This window comes from Nannospalax galili, unplaced genomic scaffold (assembly GCF_000622305.1).
Source record: "Nannospalax galili isolate Female #2095 unplaced genomic scaffold, S.galili_v1.0 scaffold467, whole genome shotgun sequence".
NCBI classification, from domain to species: domain Eukaryota; kingdom Metazoa; phylum Chordata; class Mammalia; order Rodentia; family Spalacidae; genus Nannospalax; species Nannospalax galili.
Window position 1 is genome coordinate 587,127 of NW_008357490.1, and position 23,757 is coordinate 610,883.

The 23,757-nt window shown below is 42.2% G+C and overlaps 1 protein-coding gene across 3 annotated transcripts in view; it reads left to right on the forward strand.

Annotated features, from left to right (window-relative positions):
- The window catches only part of Slc35d2 (solute carrier family 35 member D2), an 89,937-nt gene that overhangs the window by 14,944 nt on the left and 51,236 nt on the right, over window positions 1–23,757 (forward strand). Inside the window, exons 2-6 of one of the 3 annotated variants that reach the window (XM_008855115.3) lie at window positions 3,309–3,342; window positions 7,321–7,407; window positions 12,028–12,095; window positions 17,157–17,228; window positions 18,904–18,972. In XM_008855115.3, the coding sequence (XP_008853337.1) occupies window positions 3,309–3,342; window positions 7,321–7,407; window positions 12,028–12,095; window positions 17,157–17,228; window positions 18,904–18,972 (330 nt within the window). The remainder of the gene's footprint in view (window positions 1–3,308; window positions 3,343–7,320; window positions 7,408–12,027; window positions 12,096–17,156; window positions 17,229–18,903; window positions 18,973–23,757) is intronic. The other 2 variants (XM_029557194.1, XM_029557195.1) reach the window with 2 other exon arrangements.

The following is a 23,757-nucleotide window of genomic DNA, read 5'->3' on the forward strand; positions in this document are numbered from 1 at the left end:
CATATTTGATTATTACTAGTGAAAGAGATGTACTCTTGCTCTGGAGTATGATACTGAATATGTTAAATCTGTAGTGAAATGCTTCCTCTAATCATGTAGTTATTAAAAATTAAAAAAAATGATGCTTAAAAAATAATAATTAGTAGAGGTGAAATACATTACCATTGAAATGTACCTGATGACTTTATATCCATGCTCAGATGCCAAGGAGCTCAGAAAGTAACCGACTGTCACTAGTAATAATCAAATATGTAGAGATTAGAAATGCATGTGCAAACATCTTAACGTAATTGCATTGAAAATGAATTTTTCTGTATAAAACTGTGTATTTTAATAATGAAGTGGAAATCTTTTTTAAACGTTAAAAACTCATTTAATTTTATGTCTTATAGAGTTTATAATAAGTAAAAGATTGTACAAGCATAATAATTCATCTGTAAACCTAAAAATATACAGCCAATTTTGAAAGAAAAGATGCATCTTAGCTCAGAAAATTGTTATTGAACATGTCAATGCTGTTGTAATGAAATGCTTCTTTATGTATGTGGTTATTAAGTAAATAATTAACTGGAAAAAAATAAATAAAATATTTAAAAAAAAGAAATGCAAGGAAGCCAATGGTCACTGCTAGAAGTGAGTTACCAACCCCTTGGCTAAGTACATGTGGGAAAAATGATGACTCTAGACCTAGGTCTATAGATGTGGAAGACTGAGGAGTGGCTCAATTGGTAGAGCATTTGCCTAGAATTCATGAGGCCCCGAGTTCAATCCCCAGCATCACATAAACAGACTTACATGCCTGTAATCACAACACTCAGGAGCTGTAGGCAGGAGGATCTCAAAGGTCAGGATCATCCTACATAAGGGGTTTGAAGGTCTGAGACCAGCATGGAGTATGTGAGACCCTGTTTAAATAAATAAAGAAATGAATAAATGAATGAATGTCTGAGACCAGCATGGGATGTGTGAGACCCTGTTTAAATAAATTAACAAACAAACAAATAAGTGGAAGGCAGACACATGGGATATATGAGACCCTGCCATTAATTAATTAATTAATTAATTAATCAATTAATATAATATTTAAATAAATGGAAGGCAGATACCAAAATCATGCAAGGCTGAATGCTAGTCTGGTATAAAGAACTTAGTAAAGAGACAAGTTTTTTTTTTTTTAAATTTTAAATGTATACCTTTTGGAAGATTTATTTTTACTTTATGTGTATGAGTGTTTTGCTTGCATTTATATCAGTGTACCATGTGTGTGCCTGGTGTCCAGTGAGGCTAGTCAATTGTGAGCCATTGTGTGGGTTCTGGTAACTGAACCTGGGTCCTCTGAAGAGCAGCAAGTGCTCTTAACCTCTGAGCTATCTCTTTAGCCTAAGAGTGATTTAGATGAAAGACAAATTTTCTTGGCATGAAGAGAAAAAAAAATGAATGCACTCTTGGAATTAAACACATAGAGGGTTACAGAGAAATCAGCATACTCAGCAGGAATGCTACCACATAACAAACACACCAATGAGGAGCAGGAGCAGTAAACTCACAATGAAGACAGCCCAGTAAGGATGACTGCTGTTTCCCCTGACATACAGACTGAATGAGGGCTGAGGTTTTTGATGACACTTCAGTTTTTTTAGTAGTTTGAGCAAATGCCTGGGAATTGGACAAGGATTGAGCTGGGATGAGACGCTAAGACTGAGATGCACTGGCTGCTTAGATGTGTATGGTATAAGGGAGGGACCAGGTTCTATGTCCAAGTGACCTGAAGCCATTTGTTAACAGACTGTCACTGCAGTGCCATCTTTGCCATAAATCAGGTGTCTGTGGGGTCTCCCTACCTCCATTTTGCTCCCTTGACCTCTTGGACTCATTGTGCAGATACTATGCAGTCTTTCTCTTAATAGATTCTGATAGAGGCATTATCTAACTTTGTTCTATTTCAGTATTGTTTGGGGGTAATTCTGACTTTTCTGTCAGTTTTGGGATTAGCATGTTGGTTTCTATAAAATAGTAATTGATATTTTTACTGAGCATGAATTGATTCTGTAGATCAGTTTGAGCATAGTAGAAGAATTCATGAAGATACTGTTTTTTAAGCCTTTATTTAGATGTTATTTCTAAATTTTAATTTAATTTAATTAATTTTTCTGGTACTGAGGGTTGTACCCTGGACCTTGAACATGCTAAGCAAGTGCTCTGCTACAGATATATATCCAGCCCTCTTTTTTACCTTACATTTTAAAAAAAAATTTTTTTATTGAGACAGGTTTCACTATGTAGCTCTGGCTGGCCCAGAACTTCATGTATAGACCAGGCCGGTCTCAAACTCACAGAAATCTGCCTGCTTCTACCTCCTGGGTGCTGAGATTAAAGGTGTGCTGCCACCACGCCTGGATTAAAAAAATATTTTTTTAAAAAAATTGCCTGTATATGTTTGTGTCTGTGTGTGGATATGTTCAGGTGTCCTCACAGGCCAAAGGAGGGCATCAGATTCCCTGGAGGTGGAGTTATAGGTGGTTGTGAGCTGCCTGACCTGGGTGTTGGGTCCACTACAAGAGTAGTTTTTGCTCTTAACTGCAGAGCCATCTCTCCAGCCCTTTGCTTTTCTTTGTTTGGAGACAGAGTCTCATTGAGCTGCCTAGGCTGGCCTTAAACTCAGTCTATAGCTCAGATAGCCCTTGAACCTAGGATCCTTCTGTCTAGCCTTCCAATTAGCTGGGACTATAGGTTTGTACTATGAGAGCTAACGCCTCTGCCTCCCGAGTGCTGGGATTAAAGGCGTGTGCCACCACACCCGGCTTTAATTTTTATTTATTTACTTGTTTGTTTACTTGTTTGTTTTATTTTTTGAGGCAGGGTCTCACTACGTAGCCCTAGCTGGCCTGGAATTTGCTATATGTAGACCACACTGACCTTGAACTCATGAAATCTACCTACCTCTGCCTCCTAAGTGCTGGAATTAAAGGTATGTACTACCGTACCCAGCCTTTCTTTAATTTTTTGAATATCAATTTATAGCTTTCTATTTGGAGACTTTCTTATAGTCAGTGTTTTTCTAAAGTTATTTTTATTAATTTATTGAAATTTTTCCATATAGACAGCCATGCCTATTTTACCGTCACAGGGCAAAAGAAAATGGCCTAGTTTATCAATGATCAGTTGTTAAAAAATGAAAAAGAACTGGGCCAAGTTAACATGAATAAATGTGAAGTTCCTGTTGTCTTCAATAACTTGTCATTGTGTTTTGTATATGATCGTCAAATTTTTATGTTGTAAACTGACTTGTTACTCTGCATTCTTTGCAGTTTTCCCTCACCAATTTTTCTTGGAATTGGACAGGTAAGTTTAAAAAAACCCAACTTTTGATTAGCCATTGGTGTACAAGATATTTGAGGTGCTTTTGTTTAAGATTGTGGTTGGCAAAGTTATTCAGCTGGCAGGGGCCCGCCAGAGGATCTTGTGGGACTCGTGTAAGACAGCACGAAGCACTGACACGTTTTTTTTTTTTTTATTTCATACTACAATCTAGGCACAATCAGATTTGTGGGAAAACTAACTACTCGGGGCTTGGGAGATGGCTCAGTTGGTAAAATGCTTGTTGCACAAATATGAGGACCTGAGTTTGGGTCCCCAGCACCCACTTAAAAGCTGGGCTTGGTGGTTCACACCTGTATTGCCAGCACTGAAGCAGTAGAGGCAGGAAGATCTCTGGGCTCACTGAGCCAGTCTAGCTGAATCTGTGACCTCTAGGTTTAGTGAGAGACCCTGTCTCAAAGACTGAGGTGGAGCGTGACTGAAGAAGACACCCAGTGTTGACCTCTGGCCTCCATATGTACCACATGTACGTACACACGTGTATACACGTATACACACACACACACACACACACACACTCCCACTATTTAAGTCCCTTAATTAAATTTAATTACTCAAAGCAAGGGACCAGAATGTTCAAAGTCTCCAAGGTTTGGTGGGTAGCTAATGAACAGGTTGGGAGAGATGGCTGTGGTAAATGCTTACCCCACTTGAAGCATGCCCTTGATAACTAGGATAAGTCACCCTACTGACAGGAAAGCAACTGAGGGATGAGGTGAGACTCATTCCTTATCTCCAGAACTTGGGAGTTTCTTGAGAGAAGAAGGAATTTGAATTTTTAACATCAAATCTCTAAATTACTAAATACTGACAACTGATGGAAATTTTTTGCTGCATTCTTCTAGGCTGGACAGAGCATGCCCACAGTTGCTTCCTACAGTTTGTGATTGCTTTTGCTTTCAGTAGAGGATGAGCTTGGATAAGCTCTGAAATGGAGCCCATTTAACTGTTCACAATTTCCCATTAATGTTAATTTATAGCTTTTATTTTTTCTTGTCTGTGCTGGTGCTTTTGTTTTGGTTTTGCTTTGTGTATAGAGGAAAAAGCTTAAAATTATGAAAACTGTATCTGTTAACTAAGTAGTGTGTGTGTGTGTGTGTGTGTGTGTGTGTGTGTACATGTGTGTGGTCACATGTGTATACAAGGTGGTGGGGTTTGAATCCATAGCTTCATGCATATAAGGTAGGCACTCTTGACAACTGAGCTATATCCCTAGCCCCTGTGAATCCCAGGAAATCCTGTCATTTATATGAATAAACATTACTCTGGTTAAAGTTTTCTTTTTTTCTAAAGCACAATTCTTCACATTATTTTAAGGAGAAAAAGATTATAACAAGACAAGGATGTTTCCTTACAATTAAAAATTGCTGTCTTTATGTTTTAAAGTAGCAATATATAGAAATAAGCAATTAAGGGAAAACCAGTGAATATTTTATCATATGTCCTTGGTAATCCCCAAGCTAAATAAATTCACTTTTCCTTTTTTTTTTTGGTCTTTTTGTGACAGGTCCAAAAACAATTCATTATGTAGACCAGGCTGGCCTTGAACTAACAGAGATCCACCTGCCCCTGCCTCCCAAGTGCTGTGACTAAAGGGATGTACCACCACGCCCAGCTTTTTTTTTTTTTTTTTAAACAAAAAACAAAAAAACAAAACTCACTGACTTACACTCAGTGGAGTTTCAGCTTTTCTAATTTGTAAATGGTTCAGGGAAGAGGCCAGTCAGACCCAATTTTGAAAGCCCAAATTACACTAATTTAATAATAAGTGTGAGTATATTTCTTTAAGAACTACAAATTTAGGCAGAAATACAAAGTCCACTTTTTTTTTTTTTTTTTTGGTCTTTTTGAGACAGGGCCTCCCTGTAGCCCCAGCTGTCCTGGAACTTACTATGTAGACCTGGATGGCCTTGAACTCAGAGAGAATCTGCCTGCCTCTGCCTCCCAAGTGTTGGGATTAAAGGTGTGCGCCACCACGCCCGGCTTACAAAATCCACTTTTAATTCAGGACAGTCCCAAATGGCTCAGTGGGTTAAGGTGCTTGCCACCAAACCTGCTGACCTGAGTTCAATGCTGGGACTGATATAGTGGAAGGAGAGAACTGACTCTCATGAGTTGTTCTCTAACTTCCATATGGCTGCTGTGTCATGAGTGTGTACCTACCACACACACAAATAAATAAATAAATACATACATAAATAAATAAAAGAATAAAAATAAATAAATGTAATTAACCAACAAGGAAAAGAGAAAAAGAAGAAATGTATCCTAAGTGTTGTCTGTAAGCCCATTAGGATCAAGGCTTAGGATCACAGCTGTATTGCAACAGATCTTAGGCTTTTGCATTCTCATGAAGAAAATCGAGTAAGTTCTAAAATTTGCATAGGAAGATGAAATGAAAACTTTTTATTTGAAAAATAATAGTCTGAAATATCTGTAATGTATCTAGCATGTTCTGAATTTATAGGATTTAAAGGTTATGTATATGTATGTGTCCATGTATGGGAATGTGCACATGAGTACAGTGCCCTTAGAGTCCAGAAGAGAGCATTGGAGTCCCTGGAGCTGGAGTTACAGGTGGTTGTGAGCCACACAGTGTGGGTGCTGGGAGCCAAACCTGGGCCCTCTGGAAGAGCAGCAGGTGCTCTTACATAGCCATCTCTCCTGCCCCCCCAGTTTATAGGATTTAAATGAGACATGCTATAAACATCCAGACTGAAAAGAAAATTTTTAAAAGATTTATTTTACTTTTAATTATGTGCATGAGTGTGTCTGTGTATGGGTATATGCATGTGAGTACAGTGCCCATGGAGTTCAGAAGAGGTCATTGGATCCCCTGGAGCTAGAGTTGTGAGCTGCCTGACATGGTGCTGAACTGGGGTCCTCTGCAAGAGAGTACTTGCTTGTAAACATTGAGCCATCTCCAGCCCCTGGAAAGAGAAATCTTAATTTGTCTTCTGTGTTATAAAAATGTTGGACTTTAAAAAATGCATTTTGATTTTTCTTTTTTAGAGCATTTTATTAGCATATATTAATCATATAAAATAATGTTATGAGTCTCATAACATTTTTACATATGTGTGTAATGTACTTTAATCATATTCCCCTCCCAAACTTCTTTGCCCCAACTGGTCCCCTTCCTCTTTCCACAAAGTCCCCTTTCTATTTTTATGTCTTTAAATGCATATTTGTGTGAGGAGTTTCCTTTTTTTGAGACAGTCTCACTATGTGACCCTGGCTGGCCCAGAACTTGCTATGCAGATCAAGCTGGCATCAAACTCAAAGATCTGCCTGCCTCTGCCTCCCCAGTGCTGGGATTAAAGGCATGCATCACCATGCCTGACTAGGGCTTTCCTTTAAAAAATTGTTTGCCCTTTCACTGGCCCTTAATGGGAGAAGGTGACTGATCACACACTCAACCTGTGTTCACACTCAGTGTGGTCCAGGGTCATGTGGCCACACCAGCTATGGCCATTCCAGTCACTCTCAGGGCCCCCCTTCCTTTTCTCTGTGTCACCATTTCTAGAGCCTCCAAGATAGCGTGCATGTTTGCCTGTCCTTCTGGTGGAACCTATCCGGCGGCAAGGGAGGCAATTTCAGCTTTCTGAGAAGTGCTGGTTTCCCCTCAGCCTGGAAATTATTTATTATTTATTTATATGTTTGTTTATTTTTATGTGTATGAGTGTTTTGCCTGCATTTTTGTAAGTTCACCTGTGGAGGCCAGAAGAGGGGCATTGGATATTCTGGAACTGTAGTTATGGGCAATTGTTAGCTACCACATGGGTGCTGGGAATTGAACCTGTGTTCACTGCAAGAGCAGCCAGTGTTCTTAAAGGCAGAGCATCTAACCCCTGGGTTACTTTCTGGTGAATGGTTTGACACCACTGCACCTCAGGCAGTCTTTCCAGCTGACATTCTGCTGAGTTTTCTTCTTTTCTTTAGATGGCAGCCACCATAATGATCCTGTATGTGTCCAAGCTGAAAAAAATAATCCACTTCCCTGATTTTGACAAAAAAATTCCTGTAAAGGTATGTGATGAAAGATACAAAAATGCAATAGAATTAGACACTGATCTGAGAGCAGAGGCCCGCTCTACACTGCACGCTTTATTTCTAGAAAGTTCTTTTTTGTAAAAAGGGATCTCATTATGTAACTCAGGTTAACATTGAACTCAGAATCCTGCTTCAGCCTCTCTAGTGCTGGAATAATAGTTCTTAATAAATATTTTATAAATAAATATTATTCAATTGTTTATTATTTATTATCTATTTATTTTTTGGTCTTTTTGAGAAAGGGTCTCCCTGTAGCTCCCAGCTGACCTGGAACTTGCTATGTAGACCAGGATGGCCTTGAACTCACAGAGATCCTCCTGCCTCTGCCTCCTGAGTGCTGGGATTAAAGGCATGCGCCACCATACCCGGCAGTCCACTTATTTAATGCACTGAAAATAAAAGCACGGGCTGGGGAGGTGGCTCAGTGGGTCAAGCGCTTGCTGTACACAGAACCCACACAAAGCCCTACTGCAGCACTCCTGTGATTAGATAGGAAGCAGAGACATGAGCGTTCTCAGAAGTTTGTGGCCAGCCAGCCCAGTGTAAGTAAGCCGTGGTGAAGAAGAGACCCTAGCTCAAATGAGGCGGAAGGCAAGAACAGACACCCAAGGTTGTCCTCTGACCTCCACAGAGGCACTGTGGCATGCACATGCCTATACTCATGCACATAAACACACACACACACACACACGGAGATCTTTTTAAAGAGTAAAAATACATGCTTACCCACACAAATGCCAGTGTGACCTCTGAAATGACATGATCTGACCCATCTCTGTTTAACGCTTAGTTGTTTTCACTGCACCATTAAAGCAACTCTAGTGATATGTAAACAAGTGGGTGCAGTTGTGGCCCAATAACATTTTATTATATAAATGAGAAATGGGTCAGGTTTGGTCCTGAGATGTAGTTTGCTGGTTTCTATGTTCAGATTTCATTGTTAGCTTGAATTGATAAAAGCTGTGCATGAAGAATACAGTTTGATATATTTAATAAATGTGAAATACACAGAGAGAGAGCATTGAAAGATATACCTACCATTCCTTCTTGGGGATATGGAATGGAAACATTTTAAAAAATATGTTTTTGATTTATTATTTTATTTTAATTTTTTGTATATGAAAGTTTTTGCCTGCATGTGTGTAAGTGCACCTGTGTATGCAATGCCTGTGAAGGCCAGAAGAGGGTGTTGGATCCCCTGGAACTGGAGTTATGGATAGTTGTTAGCTGTCATGTGGGTGCTGGGAACCAAACCCTGGTCCTCTGCAAGAGTAGCCTGTGCTCTTAACCACTGAGCCATCTCTCCAGCCCTGGCAGCTGTTTTTATTGAATAGTTGCAGAGGGCCAGGCATGAGGGCAGATATTTAATTCTTTGAGCAATTCTATGACAGGTGATTTTAAATAGCTTATGGTAGCTTGCTCACTGTTATATGTCTCTGATGCTTGGAAAGGTGCTGTTTATTTACGGATAGCTTCAGCACAAGCTTGTAGCATCAATAATGGACATCTACACCGAGAGAAAATGTTACAGAAAACCAAAGATAGCAACCTAACCATTGTGGAAAGTCAGCATGTTTTTGGCTTGTTTCTGATTAAGAGTAATATTTAAATATTTTAAGAATTAAAAAGTTGTGAAAATGACCTATATATAGTTTAAGAAGCTTAAACAAGAGAAATGTGTTTTTCAGATGCATTGTCTTTTTAGAAAATACTTCATTATTTTTATTTTATGTGTATGAGTATTTTGCCTGCATGTGTGTAAGTGCACCATGTGTGTGCAGTACTCACAGAGGTCAGAAGAAGGTGTTGGATCCCCTGGAACTGGAGTTACAGACAGTTGTTAGCTGCCATGTGGATGTTGGGAATTGAACCCAGGTCCTCTGGAAGAACAGCAAGTGTTCTTAACTGCTGAGCTATCTTTCCAGCCCTAAGAGACATGTGTTTTTCCACAGGAAGTCCAGGATGAAGGTGCTCTTGTGTTTCTCTGTGTCCTTAGATGGCCTCCTCTCTCTCTCCCTCTCCTGCTCCCTCTCCATTTCTCTCTCCCTACCCCCCCATCACCTCTTGTTAAAATGACATGGATCCTATTGTATTGAAGCCCTGTTCACATGATCTTGTCTATTGCCTCTGTAAGGCCAAGTACGGTCATTGGGGATTAGTGTTTCACATGTGAATTTGGAGGCAGAGAACAGGATTCAGTCCATGCAGCATGTACACATCAGTTTCTCAGTGCATATTAAGGAGTGGAACTCCAGGGTCCCAGGGCAGGCAGAGCTTCAACTTCTGTAGATAATGCCAGCTGCTCTGTAAAGTCATTGTAGCAGACCACAGTTTGGGGATTGCACACGAGTCCTTGTTGCCTCTCATTCCTCCATCCCTTCTTCTCTGACCTGGCATCATCCAATTCAGATCGAATAAAAATTTATTTCTTTTTGCACTGCCCTTTACCAGCTTTTTGAGAAGGAAGAAATGCTTCTGTTGACTCTGGATAATCTTGTTTCTTCAGGTTCCCAAATACTATCGGCATGCGAGCCCCTCTCCTTTAGGAGCCGCTGCGCCTTCCCAGTCACTTCATGTGGAGTTGGTACTTACTCCAGACACAGTCTTCAGGGCCTGCCTCTCAGTGCTTTGCTGCTTGCCTTCTGCCTCTTTCCCATTATTTCTCGATAGAGTTTTGTTGGAGGTCATTTTTTTTTTTCTTTTTCAGAGCTGAGGACCGAACCCAGGGCCTTGCACTTGCTAGGCAAGCGCTCTTCCACTGAGCTAAATCCCTAACGCTGTTGGAGGTCATTAAAAAAATTTTTATTTATTATTTGGGTCTGGAGAGATGGCTCAGCAGTTAAGAACACTGGTTGTTCTTGCAGAAGACCCAGGTTTGAATCCCAGCACCCACATGGCGGCTAACAACTGTCTGTCCCAGTTGTTAACTCCAGTCCCAAGGGATCCGACAGCCTCTTCTGACCTCTGTGGGCATTGCACGACAAGGGTGCGCTTACCTACGTGCAGGCAATACATGCATATACATAAAATAAAAACAAATCTAACCCATGTCCTCTGCAAGAGCAGCCAGTGCTCTTAACCACAGAGCCATCCCTCCAGCCCGAAGAAGCCATTTTTTCTTTTTGAAGAGCTAATATTCAATCCTTTGAAGTGTGTTGTTAACACAAAAGCACAGTTCTCTCAAAGGGAATAAGATTGTTTATTCTGGAACCCAATATGAGTTACTGTGGCTCACGAACACAGATTCAGGTTTCTCCAAATATCATGTCCCACAGTGGGAGTGGTTATGTGGGATTCTATTAGTAACAGAAGAGGGGAAACTCTGCCATGGGTTTCAGGTGCTGTCTGATGGCATTCTTGGCCCTTGGATTGGTGAAAGTGAGTGGTCTGCTAAGAATAACTGTAGGATTTTGATGGTCACAAGGACATTAGGTCAGACGCAGGTGCGGGTGGTGAATGACTTTCAAAGGACTGAAAACAGTCCAAAATAATTTGGCTCTGGTTTGCAGAATTTTAAAATCTCCATAATTTTGAAGCTTCTCCATTTGGCCTTGTAGAATTTTCAACAAAATGCAGCTCCTCTCTGTCTCTGTCTCTGTGTCTGTCTCTGACTCACTCTTTCTCTTCTTTTCGGAACTTCAGTTCACAGTCTGCAATATAAGGAGCATTAATGATACTTTATTAGTAGTTTCTTTGGATTATTTTTGCATGTAGGTTCAAGTCATCTCCCCCATCATTACAGGCAAAAGAACTCAAATGATTTGTCTACCGATGGGTGTGAACATTGCTGCTTTTATCTGTGAAGAGGCATTTGAGAGATGGCTCAGTGGGTGTGGTGATTTAAATGACAATGTCCCCAGAGGCTCAAGTATTTGAACAGGTGGTATATGGTCCCAGTCGGTGGTGCTGTTTGGGAAGGTCATGGAACATTTAGGAGGTGTGGCCTTGCTGGAGGAAGCACATCGCTGGAGGTGGGGTTTGAGAATTCATAGCCTGGCCCCACTTTGAGTTTGCTTTCTGCTTCCTGTGCCTGCTTGAAAATGTGAGCACTCAGCTTTCTGCTTTGGCTGCCTCTGCTGCCATGCCTCCTGCTATGATGGACTCTTGTCCTTCTGGAACTGTAAGCTCAAGAAATTCTTCCTTCTATAAGTTGGTCATGAAGTTTTATCACAGTAACAGAAAAGTAACTGATGCAATGGATAAGAGCAAGTCTATACAAGTATGAGGACATGAGTTCAAACCCACAGCACCCAAGAAAAAGTTGGGCATGGCAGCATATGCCTGTAACCCTGTGGAAGGGGGAAACAGGACCACTGGGGCTTGTTGGCTGTCAACCAGGTTTAGTGAGAGACCTGTGTCAAGGTGGACAGTGATAGAGTAGGACAACTGACATCCTCCTCTGGTCTTCTTGAGTACACTTGGGCACATGCACTTGCACACACACAACACACACACACACACACACACACACACACACACACACAAACGCACACACACAACACACACACACACACACACACACACACACACACACACTATGAAGGAAAATATATGAATGAAGTTCTAAGTGGATCATTTTCCTTTCTTTTATTGAAGCTGTTTCCTCTGCCTCTTCTCTATGTTGGAAACCACATAAGCGGATTATCAAGTACAAGAAAATTAAGGTACGGTTCAAGATAATAGTGGGGAGGGGTTCTCCATCTGTCTGCTTCCACTAGTTCAAAGACCAAGTTCGATTTTCTAAAACGTTGCTTGGGTATTGTATAGAAAACATAACATTTAATAATGTTTAACAGTATGAGAAAGTATAGTTTTGAGTTTTATTTTGAAATGTTTTTAGAACTGTTTAAAGATTATATTTTTCTTATATTCATGTCTCAACACAGAAAATGAGATCTGTGTCTATCAGATAGAGGAGGTGTAAATATCTGGATTTATTTGTATGAATGTGATCATATGTAACTTGGGGCTTTGTAATGGTTTCATAGAAGCAGGAACATTCTGTCAGACTTGCTATGAGGCAGGTTTGGTGTAAGGAAAAGGATTGGCAGCCCTTAGTTCCAAGTGTGGTCTGTACACTAGCCAAGTTTGCACCTGTATTTCTTTCAGCACCCTCTGATTGATTAATTTTGCTAAAAGTTACTGTATAAAATGAAAATCAGAGTATCCAACAACCAGACCATCTAACTAAGCAGAGAATGTGGTCTGAATATGTGGCCTCAGGAACGAAGGACTAAAGATGAGAAAACGAGGCTTGTGCAGAAGTTGACAGATCCTCTCTGTGTGTATGCATTCACGCGTGGAAACATGTATGCACTGCACATGCATGTACAGGACAGAGGCTGATGCTGGGCATCTTCCCCCATTGCTCTCCACTGTTTTTTTGTGACAGAGTCTCTGTAAACTGAAGCTCCCTGGTTGGCTAGATTGGCTGGCCAGCAGGTGCCAGGCTGTCTCCATTTCCTCAGTGCTGGGATAGCAGGCACATGCCACCATGCCTGGCTTTTTACTTAGGTGTTTGGGGTCTGTTGTGTTCTCATACTTGCACAGAGAGCTACCCACCAAGCCATCTCCCAGCTCCAGGTAACTGATCTTGGAGACTGTATAGGACGAGTGGAAAAGAGCCCAGTAGGAGGTAGATAAGAAGATGGATGTAAACCGAGGACCACGATGTTGGGCCTACCACCTTTCATTCCTGTTTGGAGAGGACAGGTTGTATTTGTGGAACTGGAATGCTAAATATGGTTTTCTTTCCCATGTTTTAGCTGGTTTGTTGCTTTATTCTGGTTATTGGGATGGTTAATTTGCCTCAATTACTTCAGATTTGAACTGGAGCCCCCTGTGGCTGGGTCTCTTGTTCCTTTCTGCACAGCCACTTGATCTTCCCTGCTTCCTGCAGCTGAGAGGGAGGCTTTCTTTAATACAGTTGCTGCCTGCCTGGTGCTTGGGGTCTCCTCCTCACACAGCAGGGTTTAAATGTCATGAAGGTGTTCTTGGAGAACGGGAGGGCCGAAAAGTAGGAAGAAGGATTGCTTATTTGGCTTGTCATGGACTCTTTTTATATTTTTCATAGTTTCCTTTTTTAAGATTAAAATGAATAAGAATGGTGTGTGTGTATTTGTGTGTGGGGACCAGAGGTTCACATTGGGTTGTCCTCCTCTATTGCTCTTTATCGTGTTTTTCCTTGCTTTTCCATTTTTTGGTGTATGTATGGTCATGTGGTATATTAATGTGTGTGCAGGCAGTGTCCTATGTGGAGGCCAGAGGAGAAGAGAGCATCAGGTGTTTTGCCTTTTCAGATAGCTAGCTCCTGCAACCCACCTGTCTCTACCCTCCCTTGTTTTTTGAGACAGGATCTCCCACTGAACCTGGAGCCCACTGATTGGCTAGTTTGACTGACCAGTGAGCTCTGAGGATCCAGCAATCTGCCTCCTAGTGCTAGGGTTACTGGCATGCATTCACATACCCGACATGGGTGCTGGGATCTGAACTCAGGTTCTCGTGTTTGCACTGCAGGCACTTTACCAACTGAGCCCTAGTTTCCCATATTTCCTATAAACTGACAGTTGGTTCCAGAGGCTTGTTTTGATTCCAGTTCAATTTTTCAGGTAAGTTAATTTATCAGTGATGTGGGGTTTTTTTTTTGTCTACTGGGGCACATACCACCTTCTAATGCTTTTTGCAGCCATTGTCAAGATTCATTATTACAAAATGTAAAATGTTGGCCTGCATTCATTGTCTAAATACTTTAGATAAAGGCATAGTTTTACAATTTTACACAAGAAAATCAAGGTAATAGCCTTATCAATAAATGTTCAGAGCAACAAATTAGTATCCTGTCCCATTCAGTAGTGTCCAGTGAGGACTGGCATGTGTATTTGTCTCTGTGCAGATGTATGTGACTATGTGTGAAGCCCGAGGCCAACCTTGGCCTCATTCTCAGGAGCTGTCAACCTCAATTTTTTGGAACAAAGTCTTCTGCTGAATCTGAAGCTCTCACATTAGGATAGGCTGACCAGCCAGCAAGCCCCATGGATCCCCCTGCCTCTAATTCTCCAGTGCTGGGATTATAAAGTCATACTACCATGGCCAGATTTCTTATGTGGGTTCAAGGCAACACCCTACTTATTGAGCCATCCTCCCAGGTCCCTAGGATTGTTTTTTGTTTCTTTCATTTTTTTCTGTCATATGAACTCGTGGATTTTCATTTACTTGATGCAAGTCCTTTGTGTGCTCAAAATATTTGCATCGGTTGGGTCTTGTCTTCTTCCTTTCCCCTCTAGTTTCACTTCTGTTGCTGTCCATAATTGAACCATACGTGTACAGTGCCTGCAGAGGCAGGAGAGGGCATTGGCTCTCCTGGAAATAGAGTTTCTGATGGTCCTTAGTCGCCATGTGCACACTGGGAATTGAACCCAGGTCCTCTGCAAGAGTAGCCAGTGCTCTTTATCACTGAGCCAACTCTCCAGTTCCACCCAGCCCCTCTTTTTATTTTCTTAATAATGTACTGGAATCACCAAAGTTTTAAAGTCTTACAGACTTAAGTAAAAAGAAATAACATAAAAGTTATGACTGTAACTATTTTAAGTATACAATTAAAATGCATGAAGTATATTCATAACCATGTGTGATGGCACATGTCTGTAATCCAACATTCAAAAAGCTGAGGCAGGAGAATTGCTGAGAATTTAAAGCTAATCTTTGCTACATGGTGAGTTTGAGACTAGCCTTGATGAGACTGTATCTCAAATACAAAGTATATACACAGTGTTGTGCAGCCACCACCATTATCCCTTGTCGAAGTTTGTTTCTCTACTGCTGTGACAAAACACTCTGACCAATACCACCTTAGGGAGGAAAGGGTTTATTTAGCTTACATATCCAGGGTCACAGTTCATCTGGGAGCCCAAGGTAGGAACTCAGGGCAGGAACCTGGAGGCAGGAGCTAGAGCACAGGCCATGGAGGAACACTGCTTACTGGCTTACTTCCCTGGCCCCTGCTCATCCTGCTTTCGTATGCAACACAGGCCCACCTGCCCAGGGGTGGCACCACCCACAATGGGCTGGGCCTTCCCACATCACTCAACAATCAAGAAGATGCCCCATGGACATGGCCACAGGCCAGTCCAATGAAGACAATTCCCCAATTGAGGCTCCCTCAACCCAGGTGTGTCAAGCTGACACTAAAGCGGTTCAGCACATCCCTTTCAGAAACGTTTTCATCTGTGCAGAAACTCTGAACCCATTAAACAGCTGCCTTCCCTTTAGTGCTTAAGTACTGGTAATCTTGTGTGTATGTGTGGTACATGCATGTGAATCTGTGGGAGTCTGTGCCTATGAGGAGGCCAGAGGAGGATGCTGGGTGTCTTCCTCTATTGATTTCTATCTTATCCCTTTGAGACAGGGTCTATCACTGAACTGGAAGCTTACCATTTCAGCCAGGCTGACTGGCTAGGAACTCCTGGCATCTGTTTGAGTCTGCCCCATCATGTTGAAGTTACTTGCAGATGTAGCCATGCCTGACTTTTATGTGGGTTCTGGGATTTGAAGTCAGGTCCTCATGCTAGCATAGCAAGCTCCTACCCACTGAACCATTTCCCTGGCCCCCAACTAATGGTAATCTCTACCTTATGATCTCAGAGCCTTTGTAACCTTGCCTTCCCTAGATAGCACATACAAGTGGGGTAAGACAACCATTGTCCCTTTTTATCTGGCTTGTTTCCTTAGCATGATGTTTTCAAGGTTTACCCATGTTTACCCAGAATTTCATTCCTGCTAAAGAGACAAGATAGAATACAAATAGGAAAGAAAATTAATTGACCATAACTGTAAGGGTTTATTTCATGAGCCTCATAGATAGATACACATTCATCTTCTAACTAGTTCTAGATATCTTGGCTTGTAGCTTTGTAGTAAATTTTAAAGTTGGGAAGTATATGCATGCCAACTTCATTATTTTTCATTAAAATGTTTTTATATGAGTTGGAGAGATGGTTCAGCAGTTAAAAGCACTGGCTGCTCTTGCAGAGGACCTAGGTTTGGTTCCCAGCACCCACATGGAGGTTAATAACCACCCATTAACTCCAGTTCCAGGGGATCCAATGTCCTCTTATGACTTCTGTGGGCATTGCACACGCATGATGTACCTACCTACATACAGGCATAACACTCATACGCTTAAAAAAATTTATTATCACATTTGTGTGTATGATGTGTGTGTGTGTGTGTGTGTGTGCGCATATGACTACAGTGCCTGAGGAGGTCAGAAGAGGGTGTAAGAGCCTCTGGCATTGGAGTTACAGGTGGTTATGAGCTGCTTGATGTGGGCGCTGGGAATCAAACTCAGGTCCTCTACCAGAGCAATATGTGCTCAAACCACTGACCAATCTCTCCAACCCTCCCCCAAACTTTGTTATTTCTCAAGATGGTCTCTTGGATTTCTATATTACTTTTAGAATCAATTTGCCAGTTTCTGCAAAGAAAAAGGAAAAAGAAAACCAGCCAGCTGAGATTTGATAGGTTTTGTGTTAAATTAGTATGTGAAAGTGGTACTTAGTTACATAATCTCTACTTTTATGACTTGCTATGATTTATTATGGTAACTATTATGATGATGGTTAACTTGTTATATTTAATTTGGAAAATAAGGGGCTTAATAATGTAAACCATGTTAAAACAATAATAGCAGTCAACACTGTGTGTCTGATGTTAATCTTTTCCAACAGCTTGCCCATGTTCACTGTGCTCAGGAAATTCACCATCCCACTCACTTTAATCCTAGAAGCCATCATACTAGGGTGAGTTGTGTTCCTTCTTCATTCCTTCAACATGCTCCCTGCCCACTTTGTTTTTGGTTTACGTGTAGGAGGGGTTGTATTTATATATGTGTGTGTGTGCATGCAAGCCAGAGGCTGATATCTGGTATCTTCCTCTGTTAGTTTTCCATCTTATTTTTTGAGGTTCTCTCATGGGACCTGGAGCTTGCTGATTGGCTAGACTAGCTGGTCAGTGAGCCCCAGGATCTGCCCATCCCTACCTCGGAGGCAATTCCTCCATGACTAGCTTTTCATGTAGGCACTGGGGTATCTGGGCTCAGGTCCTCATGCTTGCTGCTTGCATAGCAAGCACTTTACCCACGTGTTGTATGACACAATTCCTGGGGAGACATGAACCCCAGATAGAGAACCAATGACAGACGAAAGGGTACCACCAAAACCTGACTTGGTGAACCATGATATTTATTGGGGTTACTTACAGGAGTAGAAGTGACTCTAAAACAGCTGCATCACTGAAAGCCAACCCCAGCCTGGGGGACAGCCCATGAAAGCAAGAAATCTGGAGCACACTGCACAACTTGCAGGCAGCTCAGGAGGTTGGATGGTGTCCTTTCCAAGTAGCTCGTTGGTCCGAGCCTCTTCAAGGGAGCCCCACTGGTCTGAGAGCTCTCCTAGCAGACCTTACTAGTTATATAAGCTTGGGGAGGGAGGGGCCTAGTGAATTTGATCAGTTTTGGGCACTTCCTGAAGCCTTTGAGTTGTTTACTTCCTTGCAGAACATTCTGTTGTTTACCTCCTTCCAAACATCTTGTTTACCTCCGGTAGAACATCCTATCTTACCCAGCTTCCCTCCATGATGGAAGGTTTTGTCTGAGGAAAGTGCTACACAGCACCACTGGGCCATCTCCCCACTCCCTTGTGTTATTTTTACCTAACATTCTTACAAAGGAGTCCTCTTCTGAGTAATTGCTTTGAATTGCTAGTTGCAACAACTTGAGGACAAATAGTTTGCTCACTTTAAAGTAGTCAACTGTCTCCACGATCCCCTAATAATGAGGGATATGTAAAATGTTTATTTACATCAGATAAGTACCATGTTTGTGGCAGAAAATTATAAAAGAATTACAACCACCCTCAAACAGATATGTGTCTATGTGCTGAGCTGGATGGACTGAACAGTGATGAACAGTCCATGTCTGTAGACGGAATGAGGGCGGATCAGGGAGGGCAGTTCTGATGGACTAACTGTAACATAGCTTGAATTTTGTAATTGTTGGTATGAATTTTTCTCAAGGACACCCAGGCCAACCTGTGAAAATGCAGATTTTGATTTTGCAGTAAAGATTATCTAGCAGTGAAATTTAGCGAATGGTGCAGTGTTTAAAGCTGTAATATTGTACTTTACCTTTGAACACTCCAGGGAAGGCCCTGCAAATCCGACTTAGCTACAGGCCCTCTTCTGTATCTGTCCCAGCATCCCACAGAGAAAGTGCTTTATAATTAGAGTAAGGAAAGTGCTTAGGACATAAAGAAATTTGGCCCAATTTACCATTCTAGTGCCTTCTCTACATAAAGATGTTCAATTTCAGCCATGGAGACACCAATGTCTCTTTTCAGATTTTTTTTTCTTTTAAAGTAACATCCATATTTTAATTTTTTTCTCTCCACCCTTCCCTTTCTTCTTTCTTGGCTACAGAAACCAGTATTCACGGAACATCATCCTCAGTGTCTTCGCCATCATTCTGGGGGCTTTCATAGCAGCTGGGTGAGACATGGCACTGCACCTGCTCAACGGCTCCTTTGTGTCTTTGACAATAGGCCCAGCTCTGTCCTAGCACTTTTCCTTTTCCATCTGACTGCAGCTGAATTGAGCAGTTAAAAGACAAGTCTATTGAGTTAGTGGCACCCCATGTGTCCCTGTGAGTGTCAAAAATAAGTTCCACATCAGCGAGAACCATTCTGAGCATACATACAGGCAAGTCCAACCCTTGGCCTGTGGGCAGCGAGGATAGCTATAAATGCTACTGGACACAAAACTGTAAACTAACTCAAAACATGATGAGACTTTTATAATGTTTTTGTAACTCGTGGTTCTTGGGTGTGAACTTTGTAGATGACATTGTTGTACCACAAACATCATGTGGTATTAACGTAACTGTTCTTTGCAAAAAACAGTAAGTTGTTTGCTTTTTATCATTGAATGCCCTCATGGTCAAAATTTTACTTGAGATGTTCTTAGGTATTTGATTCAAAATAGCAGATTTGAATTAGGATATAGCTCAGTGGTAGAATGTATACCTAGCATGCTTGAGGGTGCATGGTCATTCCCCAGCACCACCCAGTACACACAAACATACACACACACACACACACACACACACACAGACACACACACACACAGGAAAAGCCTATTAAGTGTTGTTTGTTTTATTGTTCTGTGATGACTGTTAGAGTGTGGTCATCACATGTGCTGGTACATTTGAGAACAAGCCAACACTAATTAGCCTCTTCTCTCATAATTAACATGTAGAATCAGGGATGGGAAAGTGCTTGCTATGCAAGCATGAGGACCCAAGTTAAGAGCTCTAACACCCGAATTAAAAGCTAGGCATGGTGTCATGCACTTGCAGTCCCAGCACCAAGGCAGAGACAGGAGGATCCCTAGAGCTTGCTGGCCAAGCAAGTCTGGCAGAAGCAGTGAGCTCCGTGTTCAATAAGAGACACTGTGTTAATAAGGTGGAGTGTGTTCAGTCTTGGAATGGGAGGGGTGGGTCATTCAAGAGGATACTGAGAAATGGATTAGTGGGGGTTTAGGATTTTATTAAAGAGTTATCAACTCCATGGACAGACAGACAGGAGCGACAGCATGGCCAGGCTTCTGAGGAGAGGTTAGCCCCCAGCACTAGAGATAGACAGCATGACGAGGTCTCTGAAGAGAATTAGAGCCTACATGACGAGTAGGGGGAGCCTCTTTTTAAACCCTTTTGAAGGTGAGGTGTATCTTGCCCCCCTCCCACGCTTTGATATGAACTCACTTCCCAAGTGAGAAGTCCTGTCTGCAATGTAGGGTGCCTGTCAGTATCTGTGAGGGGAAAGCCACTCAGGGTAGCTGCTAGATTCCAACATATCCTTACAGAGTGTGACTGGGGAAGACACATGACCTTGACTTCTGGCCTCCACACGTACCAATTCACACATGTACTTGCATACCTGCACACACATGTGTATACACACACACACACACACACACACACACACACACACACACACACAAAGTGTCTTTGGGGAGAAGTGGCACAACGCAGAACCCAAGAATGAGTTCAACTCATTTTTAGCATATTAATGACACTCTAATGAGCTGAAAAGGGTGAACCGTGTTTTCACTTTTACTGAAAGACCAGCTGGGAGTAGCAATTCTTGACTTTCCCCTTCCACCAGCACTCGGCAAGTGGATCCCTTCCTGGTGGGTGACATTCACGCTGCTGAGTCATAGGTCAGCGGTGGCCCCTGGAAGCTCTCCACTCTCCTTAGCTCCTGACAGCAGCTGTCTCAGTTCTTGTGCTCTGGAAAGAGAATTTTGATTGGGCACAGTTGTAGATCAAACAGTTAAGAGTTTAATTATAATAAGCAAGACAGCAAAAATACACTCTTCATCAAAAAGCATGATCCAGACCCGGCCTCACCCTGGCAGGTCCAGGGCTTCCATCTCTCTGGTCCCCGTGGTTCCTTCCCTTGTGACGCCCCCAGGTGGGCACTTCCAGGAAGGGGCATGCTTTTCTTTTTTTCTTTTCCTTTTTTTGGTCTATTTGAGACAGGGTCTCCCTGTAGCCCCAGCTGGCCTGGATTCACTATGGAGACCAAGCCGGCCTCCAACTCCCAGAGATCGGCCTACCTCTGCCTCCCGAGTGCTGGGATTAAAGGCGTGCACCACCATGCCTGGTGGGGCATGCTTTTCTTGGAAGCTCATTTTACCCAGAATTCTGTTACAAGTGGATGTATACGATATAAGAATATGTATAAGAGTTCCAGTAACCCCAATGCTGAAAAAGTTTATTATGAGGAAATGGACCATTATACTGCACATGCTCCTGGTGAGGAAGTTCCTGAAATAATTTGTACTGACCTATCTCACATGGACTGCAATCACCTGTCATTCTTTACATTTTGCTTCTAGGACCCTGGGCAGGCCTACCTGTTGTTCTGTATGTCCTACTTGGGATGTCTGTTGGGCAGTCCCTCTCAGAGCTAACTTCTTGCTTAACAAAGTCAGCCCATCCCAGTGCAAATAGTTATTGATCAGACTTAGTCAGGATGAGCCAGGTTTAGCTGCTGTAACAAACAGGTATCTGGTTTTATACACCAAGTATGCTCTGCCCCAGCTGTGTGTTTTAACCCACAGCAGTCAGTGATTAGGGGAGGACTGTGCTCACTGTACCCCAGAGACCCAGCTATGAGGCTCCCTGCCTGAGTCAGAGCATCCTCAGTTATCTAAGAGGGAAAAGGGGCAGGGATTATGTACTAGCTTATAAAGCTTTTGCCCAGAAGTGACATGTATTCCCTTTATTGTATCCTATTTATCAGAGCAAGTAACATGGCCAGAAATGTTGAAAGGGAATGTCTAGGAATGGCCCAAATGACAGTCACAGTGGCTGACTGTGAATCTGCACTAATTTTTAAAAAAAGACATTAATTTTTATTTATATATATGAGTGTTTTGCCTGAATGTGTGTAAGTGCACCTGTGCAAGCAGTGCTTATGGCAGCCAGAAGAGGGCGTTGGATACCCTGGAACTGGAGTTACGGGTGGTTGTGAGCCACCCTGTTGGTGCTGGGAACTGAACTTGGGTCCTCTGTAAAAGCATCCAGTGCTCTTGACTGCTGAGTCATCTCTCCAGACCCTGAATCTGCTCTAATTTATGTAACAAGTATATTCTTCACACACTTCTGTATTCTCAGCACTGACCTGATGAATGATAGGTAATGAATGAGGGCAGGCCAAGCTCCAAGGAATAGACATACCGCTGTTGGGAATTCTTGGCCCCTAGAGGACCCAGGACTCTGGAATTTCTCTAAGACTCCTCCAGGAAATGGGCAGGATCTTCTCCTCATGCCTCTAGAAACTGGCTTTTCCTACTCATTCAAAATTAGAAAGAAAAGTTTAAATTTTTTTTTTTTTTGGTCTTTTTGAGACAGGGTCTCCCTGTAGCCCCAGCTGTCCTGGAACTCACTATGTAGACCAGGCTGGCCTTGAACTCACAGAGATCCGCCTGCCTCTGCCTCCCAAGTGCTGGGATTAAAGGTGTGCGCCACCATGCCTGGTGGGAAAGTTTAATTTTTTATTAAAAATATTTTGTATGTGTATGTATGCTGGTATGTGTGGGTGTTCACAGGTGGGTGTACATGCACACATGTGTGTGGAGGCCAGGGGTCAACTTTGGGTGTCATTCCTCAAGAGCTGTCCATTTTGTTTTGAGACAGGATCTCTTACTGGCCTGGAGCTTGCTGGTTCAGCTAGGCTGGCTGGCCCAGGAGCCCTGGGATCACCCATCCATTCCTCAGGAGCTGTCCATTTTGTTTTGAGACAGGATCTCTTACTGGCCTGGAGCTCACTGATTCAGTTAGGCTGGCTGGCCAGGGAGTCCTGGGGATCCACCTGTCTCCACCCCCTCCATTTTAGGAAACACCAAACCTGTGTTTTATGTGGATTTTGGGGATCGAATTCAGGTCCTCATGTTTGCTTGACAGTGCTTTATCAATAGAACCACCCTATTGGTGCTGGGAACTGAACCTGGGTCCAACCCAAAGAGCAAAGCTACAGACAAATTGAATCTAATATTTAGTTGACCTAGTAGCCTAAGGAACCAGCAGAGAATCAGGGAGCTCCCTCCAATAATGCTTCCAGGTGGTGGTTATGGGCAGGAAGCAGGAGTAACTTGCAGCCAACTTGATGGGCTATAGCTCAGCATTTACTTTCTTCGAACATCCTCGTTACTTCCTGCAACTGTCTAAGCTCTGCTCCACTGACTGGCTGCGACCCAACTGTTAGAATAAACATACTCCTGAATTAGTATATTATTCCTGAATTAGTATATCCTGAGTCAGGCTTTTAGTTCATTTATGTCGTTAGTTTATTGTTTGCTATGTAAAGACTTAAGATTGAGACATCCTTAGGCCAAATTCAGTTCAACTTAATTTGACTCTTTGCTGTCTTGGGGAGCCGCTGGTTCTTCCTAGTGCTGAATCAAGTGTGAGCGGCAAGCCATTTGGAAGAGACCCTTATTTGGAGAAAATGTCCTCTTTGTGAGTGGCTTGGAAAATTCTGATGGATGGCAACCTAAAAATAATTTACATTCTCACAGATGTATTTGTAGTTGTCATACCAACAATGCCAGTAGAAACCGTGGGCAACAATATGATCTAATTTGCATTCAGATTTTGTTGCTTGCTGCTTCTTTTTTTTTTTTTTTTTTTTTTTTTTTTTTTTTTTGGTTTAAAAAAAAAAAAAAAAAAAAAGAGGACGATAAATCTTTCACTGTGATATATCAAAATAA